General features: G+C 42.4%; 1 protein-coding gene across 1 annotated transcript in view; it reads right to left on the reverse strand.

The window, feature by feature from the left end:
• The window catches only part of LOC142258781 (uncharacterized), a gene marked incomplete at its 5' end in the record, with an annotated part of 71115 nt that extends 63022 nt beyond the window's left edge, over positions 1 to 8093 (reverse strand). The window contains 2 exons of the mRNA XM_075331379.1: positions 1582 to 3497; positions 7952 to 8093. Of these exons, the coding sequence (XP_075187494.1) occupies positions 1582 to 3497; positions 7952 to 8093 (2058 nt within the window). The remainder of the gene's footprint in view (positions 1 to 1581; positions 3498 to 7951) is intronic.
• Between the last annotated feature and the right edge of the window lie 2414 nt (positions 8094 to 10507).

The raw sequence follows: 10507 nt of genomic DNA on the forward strand, positions 1-10507 counted from the left end.
GATCAGCTGATCACCCGGCGGCCGGCTGCAGGGAGCGATCAGCTGATCACCCGGCGGCCGGGAGCGATCAGCTGATCACCCGGCAGCCGGCTGCAGGGAGCGATCAGCTGATCACCCGGCAGCCGGGAGCGATCAGCTGATCACCCGGCGGGCGGGAGCGATCAGCTGATCACCCGGCAGCCGGGAGCGATCAGCTGATCACCCGGCGGCCGGGAGCGATCAGCTGATCACCCGGCGGGCGGGAGCGATCAGCTGATCACCCGGCGGCCGGCAACTGGGAGCAATCAGCTGATCACCCGGCGGCCGGCTGCAGGGAACGATCAGCTGATCGTTCACTATAGTCTGCCGCTGGTAAAACCGGGGAAAAAAAAAAAAATCAAAACGAATTGCGTTGTTTTGCAGCATCCGTTGCATCCGTTGTGTCACTATATGCAACACATCCGTTGCATCCGTTACACAACGCAATGCAACGGATACCGTTCAACGCAAGTGTGAAACTAGCCTAAGAAGGATGCCGCAGCGCTGGGGTCGTAGAGCTCACTCTTTGACTGTGAGGGTGATCACTGAGGGTTGTGGGATCTCACAACCTGGAAGTTCCTTTTGGGGACATTAGGGACACTTCAAAAAGTTTTGGTACTGGATTATATTTAGAGAATTCACTAATCTGCGGCTCTCCATTGCTTTAGTAAATAATAAAGGCAGCCACAGATTTGTGATAAGCACTATTTAAAGGGAAAGTCATCAAACACATTGCACTAGAAATTGGGGAATATTACCCCTGTAACAGTGTCAGCAGCAGATCCCCCAATAATAGTGCATCATGACCACATTTTTGCTTCAATTGTCTTCCCTATTTTCCTCCTTCAAAACCTAGGTGTGTCTTATGGTCCGAAAAATACGATGTTTAAAAAGAGAGAACATTTTCTATCCCTCAGCAATTCTTACTTGAGCAACAGGACCTGATTAATGATAAAAAAAACACCTAATTGGTGAGACAATTCCAATCTTTTCTGTATCAACTGTACTATCAATGCTGTATGTACATTTGAACTGTTGACCGCTGTCAATAATCTATATGAGTTATGTATTTTGTGTTTTTCAATTAAGTTTGTTATGTATATAGGACCGCTGTCCGGATAACACGTGGAAACACAATCTATATATTTTTTTTTTTGTTTGTTTAGTTTGTTATATTTGTGGCATCGCTGAGGGGCTCTCTCTTGTATGGCGTGGTCTATGCCTTATATCCTGATTGCAGTCGGGGATGCTTATGGTTCCATTGGCCTAAGTATTAGGTCTTTTACATACTTTTATTAAAAGTTATGTTTTAGCCTCTTATTTGGTTTTTAATAAAAAAAAAAAAAAATTGGCAAATTCTGAAAGCAAGAATGGCTGCTCCGCTCTGTTGGTGTTCTGATGGTCAGCAAGACGTGATTTACCAGTTAAACATTTCAATTATTCACAATTCACAACATCAAAAAGGTTCCTTCCCTGTGCGGCTTCGTCAAATATTTAACAAAATCCAATTTCTGAGAATGACATTTTCCACATTCAGAACATAAAAATGATTTATTTTGTGTGATTTGTTTGATGGTAAACAAGATATGATTTCCTAGTAAAACATTTACCACATTCTGAACAAGAAAATGGCTTCTCCCCTGTGTGATTTTTCTGATGTTTAAGAAGGTGTGATTTCCGAATAAAACATTTCCCACACTCTGAACAAGAAAATGGCTTCTCCCCTGTGTGATTTTTCTGATGTCTAACAAGGTGTGATTTCCGAATAAAACATTTCCCACATTCTGAACATGAAAATGGCTTCTCCCCTGTGTGAGATCTTTGATGCACAACAAGATTTGTTTTCCAAATAAAACATTTCCCACATTCTGAACATGAAAATGGCTTCTCTCCTGTGTGAATTTTCTGATGTCTAACAAGGTCTGATTTCCCAATAAAACATTTCCCACATTCTGAACAAGAAAATGGCTTCTCCCCTGTGTGATTTTTCTGATGTTTAAGAAGGTGTGATTTCCGAATAAAACATTTCCCACACTCTGAACAAGAAAATGGCTTCTCCCCTGTGTGATTTTTCTGATGTCTAACAAGGTGTGATTTCCGAATAAAACATTTCCCACATTCTGAACATGAAAATGGTTTCTCCCCTGTGTGAGATCTTTGATGCACAACAAGATTTGTTTTCCAAATAAAACATTTCCCACATTCTGAACATGAAAATGGCTTCTCTCCTGTGTGAATTTTCTGATGTCTAACAAGGTCTGATTTCCCAATAAAACATTTCCCACATTCTGAACAAGAAAATGGCTTCTCCCCTGTGTGATTTTTCTGATGTTTAAGAAGGTGTGATTTCCGAATAAAACATTTCCCACACTCTGAACAAGAAAATGGCTTCTCCCCTGTGTGATTTTTCTGATGTCTAACAAGGTGTGATTTCCGAATAAAACATTTCCCACATTCTGAACATGAAAATGGCTTCTCTCCTGTGTGAATTTTCTGATGTCTAACAAGGTCTGATTTCCCAATAAAACATTTCCCACATTCTGAACATGAAAATGGTTTCTCCCCTGTGTGAGATCTTTGATGCACAACAAGATCTGTTTTCCAAATAAAACATTTCCCACACTCTGAACATGAAAATGGCTTCTCCCCTGTGTGATTTTTCTGATGTTTAAGAAGGTGTGATTTCCAAATAAAACATTTCCCACACTCTGAACAAGAAAATGGCTTCTCCCCTGTGTGATTTTTCTGATGTCTAACAAGGTGTGATTTCCGAATAAAACATTTCCCACATTCTGAACATGAAAATGGCTTCTCTCCTGTGTGAATTTTCTGATGTCTAACAAGGTCTGATTTCCCAATAAAACATTTCCCACATTCTGAACATAAAAATGGTTTCTCCCCTGTGTGAGATCTTTGATGCACAACAAGATCTGTTTTCCAAATAAAACATTTCCCACACTCTGAACATGAAAATGGCTTCTCCCCTGTGTGATTTTTCTGATGGCTAACAAGGTGTGATTTCCCAATAAAACATTTCCCACATTCTGAACATGAAAATGGTTTCTCCCCTGTGTGAGATCTTTGATGCACAACAAGATCTGTTTTCCGAACAAAACATTTCCCACACTGTGAACATGAAAATGGCTTCTCCCCTGTGTGAGATCTTTGATGCCTAACAAGATCTGATTTCCGAACAAAACATTTCCCACACTCTGAACATGAAAATGGTTTCTCCTTTGTAGGAGCTGTTTCATGTTCCACATCCCTTCTGTAAGTTTTATTTTGCTTACAATTCTGTGATAAATGGGAATTTTGGACTTGTTTGAAAAGATCAGATGATAAAGCTTTCCGAGGAAACACTGGAGGTATATCTGGGATAACAGCATGCTCTTCATATGTATCATGTGTGATAATCAAAATATCTGTTTTAAATTCTGAAGATATTAGATGTCCATCTGAACTCCTGATATAGTCATCGGCTAAAAATAAACACAATGTTATTATTTTTTAATGATATAATTTTGAAAGTAGATTTTTTTTTAAACCATAACATCAGAAATTAAATTAGGAAACAATTTATTCTGATCTGTTGTCCAATTTCGAGATCTAAAGCGGGCTTTACACGCTACAATATATCTAACGATGTGTTGGCGGGGTCACGTCGTAAGTGACACACATCCGGCATCGTTAGTGATATTGTAGTGTGTGAAACCTACATGCGATTTCGATTAAACGAAAAACTGTTGATCGCATACACGTCGTTGAATTATTAAAAATTGAACGTTCGGTTGTTCAATGTTCCCGAGGCAGCACACATCGCTGTGTGTGACACCCCGGGAACGAGGAACACAGCTTACCTGCGTCCCGCGGCTCCTGCCTGCAATGCGGAAAGAAGGAGGTGGGCGGGATGTTTACATCCCGCTCATCTCCGCCCCTCCGCTTCAATTGGCCGGCTGCAGTGTGACGTCGCTGTGACGCCGAACGTCCTTCCTACTTCAGGAAGTGGATGTTCGCCGTCCACATCTAGGTCGTATGGAGGGTAAGTACATGTGACGGGATTTAATCGTTTGTGCGACATGGGCAACAAATTTAACGTGCCGCACATACAATGGGGGCGTGTCACAACGCATGCGAGATCGGATGTGTAATTGTAAGGTATAAAGCAGCCTTAAGAGTTACATCTTCGTTAACTCGGATCTCCCATTCCTAGCACCAGTTCTCTGGAATGTGCTATAGTAAATAATCTGATTGATTGTCGCAATGTGACTGTAGGATAATGAGGGACAGGGGGCTGCTATACTTTCCCTCATGCTAGGAGACCTTAGGCTATCCCTAATCTCTGTATTACCCTTGAACGTGGAAGGAAGGGGCAGGAGTATGATGTAAATACAGATTAAGACAGACAGGAAAAACAAAATTCAGACACACCTCAAACTCACAGAAATAAAGAGTGAGAGACTAAGGAGAAAAGCAAGAGCAGGAAGTCAGAAACAAAAACACAACAAGGGTTAATACCACAACTGCTCACAGCAATAAGGCACAACAACCACTAGTTTGTTATAGATTGCATTAATGGAATAGTCCAGCCAGCATATACAGGAAGGGAGCGAATGATCACATGCTGTAGGGCAGCCAGTATCAAAGACATTAACAAGGAGCCCAGCAGAGAAAAACTCTTGCTAGTCTTACTAAGTGTGTGGTTTGACGCCTGCTTCTCCCTGCGCTGCTCACAGACATCAGAGAAATTAGCAAGCAGAGTGCCAGAATCTGTAATTTCCACAGATCCTGATGCCGCCATGACAGTTGGCGATGCCTGCAAGCATCTCGTTGTGACATTGATCCACAACATAGACAATTTCAAAAAGGTTTTTTTTCGAAGACGAAATTAAATAGAGACAGATGCCAAATATTAAATGGGCTTGTACGATACTATAAGATTGATGGCCTATCCTTAGGCTTTGTAACCAAAGTAGGTAGCAGGGTCTTGCTGTCTGTGCAGATAAACATTAGCGCTCCAATTCATCAAGACCAGCGATGTATAATGAAAAATGACGTCAGGGACTGGGGTGAGATTTCTGGCATAGGGAACGCCACAGTTTGTTATGAATTAGAGAAGCGGTGGCATCACACCCTTCTTCTGGCCAAGCTCTGCCCATTTTGGCAAAGCTGGTTAGAACTGGCGTCAAACCTCCAAAAGTTGCACAATTTCTTTTTTGTACATTCATTTATTGACTGTAGAATGGCTATGACGTATCAATGTTTGGAATCAGCGGTACAATAGGATGTTGATGAACTAGAGAATCCTGACTGTAAGGCACTAGAGTGTTAATAAGTGCTGAGAAAACCATGCAATGTAAAAGCAATAACAGTCATCGTAATCAAAGCAAACAAGAGACTATAACAATATAGCTCTGCAGTGCAGCCAGGCCAACAATCTGTCTTTATAAAATCCTTCTCCGGTCTTCTTTCCAAGCTTCTTGAGCAATTCACTGGGGGCAAAAAGGGGGTTTTCAGGTTCCACCTGGTACCAACCATCAATGATGTATTTACTAGTGTCAAGACCAACATAATCCAAAAGCTCAAAAGGACCCATTGGGTAACTTGCTTAAAATTTAATTGCAACATCCTTGCCTTGCTTAGAGGACCTCTTTCATGAAGATGCATGAATTACACTAGGTATGGTACCAGAAGACGGTTAACAATGACTACTGGGGTGTCCTTACATGACACAGGCGTCTTTCCTAGTGTTTTACTGCATCCATGAGAGAGTCAGAAGTCGTTTGGCTAGTCATTGGTGTTTTAATGACCTCCACCAGCTTCATCATTGGTATTGGAATAAAGAAATGCAGCCCTCCGAACTGATCCTGCCTAGTTGTGGAGTTGGCTATGTCAGTTATTGCCAATAAGAATGTGTTGCTGGTAAATATGGTGTGTTCTGCTGCAAATTTGTCCAGTGTCTTGATTAGTGCGTTTTTCACTTTTAAGTTTTCTATTATGGCTTCCAACACCAGATCATTGCTGGGCACCACGGCCGCTGGGTCTGTGCTTGTGCTGAAGTTTGAGAGGGTTTTTTGTCCGCAAACATCTTCTTAGTGACCCTTTTCAAGTTGTCTTCAATACTTTTGGCAGACTTTTTCAAGATGTCATCAGTCTGGTCCACTAAAACAAAAGTGTGTCTGGTTGCTGCAGCTACATGCACTATCCTGACACCCATCAGACCTCCTCCGATCACAGTCACGTGCTTGATAGTCAGCTTCTTCACGGTGGCGATGGAGGTCATACATTTCGCTATGAGCTACCAGCAAGAGGAGGCCATGTCTGTTTGTACTGCTGGGAGCTGAAAAACATGCGAGTGATGTCAGCACAGCGCGCCGTGATGATTTAGTTGCACGATTTTTTTTTTTCACAACTCTGTGTTGCACAAAAAATTGATTGAAAAGTGATTTTTGACAGAATTCTTGCATAATTGCTTTGCAGAATCAAGGTCTAGGTGTCAAATCTCCTTCTGTAGGTGTCTCCAATCCTCCCAGGGTAGTTTGCCAGTAGTTCACATTCTCTACAGCAATAATTTTATTAGACATTTTTTGGTAGTTTAAAAATGTGGTATTTCAGTGTGCGGCTGTAACTTTTGTTTTTCTATTATCTAGCTATACACGCACGCACGCACGCACGCACGCACGCGCACACACACACACACACACACACACACACACACACACACACACACACACACACACACACACACACACACACACACACACACACACACACACACACACACACACACACACACACACACACACACACACACACCAGCCTGTCTCCTCTTCAGCTTTATACTCCTGCAATTAAGACCTCTTTGGTCACATGACGTGATGTCAAAAAGGTTCTTGAACAGTCCTATAATCGGCATATAAACACTGGGGCCGCTAGGAAAATGGGGGCCCTGGGAAATTGTCCTGTTTGCTCTCCCTTTCCCCTATTGCCAGTCCACCATGCCAGCCTGTCTTCTATTCAGTTTTTTTAGACTCCTGCAATTAAGGCCCGTTTCACACGTCAGTGAAAAACAGTGACGTTTTTCACTGGCGTGTAAAACACGCACATGTCCCTGCGTGTGCCGTGAATCACGGCACACGTGGGTTGTCTAAGTGCAATCCGGGCTCCGTTATCCGTGGCCCGTGATTGCACTTAGAAATCAACTCACTTGCGCCCGCTCCCGCTGTCCATGGTGCTGATCGCTCCCGCGACGCAATAATGAATATGCGCGACAGTAATCAGCCGGCACAGAAGGAGCAGGGAGGACGGGCTGCAGAGGACATCGCTGGACGCCGGGTGAGTTAAAATGTTTATTATTTTAAATGCACGTTTTTTTTCTGGCACGTGTTTCACAGACCACACCACTGCGTGGTCCGTGGAACATCAGTGATGCCAGAAAAAAATGGACATGTCTCCGTGCAGCAATCACGCACACGCGGGTACGCTGCACGGAGACACGTGCAGTGAAAAATCACTGACGTGTGAGCAGACCCATTCATTATAATGGGTCTGCGTATGTCAGTGATTCTGGTACGTTTAAAAAAAAGCACAAACGTCCCAGAATACCTGATGTGTGAAAGGGGCCTAAGAGACCTTTGCTTACATCATGTCACATGACTTCATCAAAGGTCCTTAAACAATCAACTTCCGAATGCAACTGATAAGGTCCTTAAGAAAGTGGGTTCCTGAGAAATTGCACAGTTTGATTCCTCCTAACACTAGCCCTGACTGTAATCAGGTCTTTGAGTTGCCTTTATAACGACATAGAAAAGACACTAGAAACAAACAGCAGAAGAAACAGAAGCAAAGAAAATACAGCTGAAAAAACCCACAGCAGAAGGCCTAAAAATGTAAACACAAAATTAGTGCAGAAAGTACATGAGTAGATATCTCTTACTGGATAGAGCTGGAGGAAACACATCCTGAGGAACATCGGGGTCTTCTTGTTTACAGTCCTGTGGGAGAAGAGGACGGGGACATCTCTCTGGTGTTGTCCTCTTACTGGATAGAACTGGAGGAGACACATACAGGGACTGAATTCACTCCTTACATACAGATAATTATAGGCCGTGTGTATTTAGTCCTGTCTATTACCTGGTGATGTGAGGGGCTGGGGAACCTCCATCATGACGTCCTTGTACAGATCTTTGTGTCCTTCTAAATACTCCCACTCCTCCATGGAGAAATAGACGATGACGTCCTGACACCTTATAGGAACCTGACATATACAATGATACTGTCACCCCCGATCCCTTCATAGCGTTACTGTATAATGTCCCAGCATTCCCAGCAGTGTCACCTCTCCAGTCAGCAGCTCAATCATCTTGTAGGTGAGTTCTAGGATCTTCTGGTCATTGATGTCCTCATGTATCGGGAGGTGAGGTGGAGGCCCCGTGATTCGGCTCAGGGGTCTTCCCTCAGACACAGGGGCCTGACAGCGCTCACTAGAGGTCTTCTTCACTACTGTGTAATCCTGGTTATGGAGAGACACAGTAATAAATCTCACTCCAGACATTTCCAGAGTCCTCACCTCTCCAGTTCTGTCCATCTGTTATTCCCATAGATAAGAATGATGTAATGTGACGTCATCAGAATCTCTCACCTCTCCAGTAAGCCGGAAGAGGATCTCTAGGGTGAGGTGTAATATCCTCTCCGCCATCTTGTCCCTGTCCATATCCATCCTTGATGGGTCAATCAGGAGAATTCTCTTATATAGAAGATCTCCACTGAGAGGATCCGATATTGTAGGGACCTGAATGGGGAGAAGATGACGATGTGACATAAATAGTAATATAATTACTGGAGACTTTATATCCGATTAGTGGCTGCAGAAATAATGCTAACATGTATGGCATGAAGAAGAAAACAATTCCTGGTTTTGGGGCTGCAGGAACCGAAACGATTTTTAATCCAATAATATTAAGAAGCGGCTTTTACTTGACATGTATGGCACGGGACTATCTGTTTGCTTGATTTTGGGTTGTTTTTTTCAATGTTTGCAGGTTTTTAGCTTTCCAGACTTTTTTGGCTGATTTTTAAACTGCAATTTTTTTTAAATATTTTTGCAAAATTACTGCATAATAACGACACTGAAGAAGACGTGGGTGTGTGGATTGACGAGAAAACCAACCAGTGCCAGGAAGCTGCTGCCAAGGCAGATAATATAATAGGATGTAGTGAACGAGGCACAGATGCTCCGGACAGGAACAGTTTTGCCTCTATACAAGTCACTAGTGCGGCCACACTTACAATATTCTGCACAATTTCGGGCTCCAGTGAATGAGGAGGACATAACTGAACTAGAGCGGATGCAGAGAAGAGTGACTATTAAAGGAATGGAAGGTCTGCACTAGGAGGACAGGTTAGCCAGCTTGGGATTATTCATTTTGGAAACACAAAGGCTACGGGGCAATTTTATTACAATGTACAAGTATATCAGGGGCATTACTGAGATATTTCTAATGAGCTTTTTACAACTGAGGCCTGCAATGATGAAAAGGAGGTTCAATCATAATCACAGATGGGGATTCTTTACTGTAAGAGCAGTGAGAATATGGAACTCTCCGACACATGATCTGATAATTCTTGATAGACTACAAAAATTCAAGGTGGGCTTGGAAGACTTCTGTAAAAAGTATATTATTGCAGGTTGTCAGGACTAGATTTTGTGATGGGACATTGATCAAGGGAACTAGTCTAATATTTTTAGAGTCATAAAGGAATTTTGCCCCTTGTAAAAGGTATTCACACCCCCAGAACATTTCCACTTATTTTCTCATTGCTCCCACAAACGTAAATGTATTTTATTGTGATTTTATGTGATATACCAGAATTAAGTAACAAGTATTTGTGAAGTGTAAAGGAAATGATAGATTTTTTTCTAAATATTTAAAAATATAAATCATATTTAGTAAATTGAGTCACCTGTATCATTTATTCTCAGTATAACTACAGCTGTTTTGTGAAGGTTTCGTAAGTTTTGTTTCAGAATATTAGGGATTAAACAGTATCTTGAAAAACAAGGAACACACCAGACAGGTCAGGGATAATGTTGTGGAGAGGAATAAAGCAGGGTTTGGTAAAAAAAAAAAAAAAAAATGGCAAAACCTTTGAACATATCACTAAGCAGTTTTCAATCCATCATCCAAAAATGGTAGGAGTATAGTGTGGAGACAAGAAAGTCAGTGGGTACAGTCATCCGCTGGCTTGGCTGTCTTCAGAAAGACTGCTCAGAACAGGGCTCATCCAACGGAACGCTCGCACTCCTTCCTTGTGGGCAGAACACTACTCAGACAACACAGGGTGAGGGAACCACACCTTGGTAAGATGTTATTGCTTCACCAACAGGCAAACACATATCATACATTTCCAGAAAGAACACAAGATGGTACAAGCGACAGAGTCTCACCCATCCGTTGACTCGCATGGAATTAGAATCTTTGTGACTTTGGGG

Source organism: Anomaloglossus baeobatrachus, assembly GCF_048569485.1.
Source record: "Anomaloglossus baeobatrachus isolate aAnoBae1 chromosome 5 unlocalized genomic scaffold, aAnoBae1.hap1 SUPER_5_unloc_10, whole genome shotgun sequence".
Taxonomy (NCBI): Eukaryota; Metazoa; Chordata; class Amphibia; order Anura; family Aromobatidae; genus Anomaloglossus; species Anomaloglossus baeobatrachus.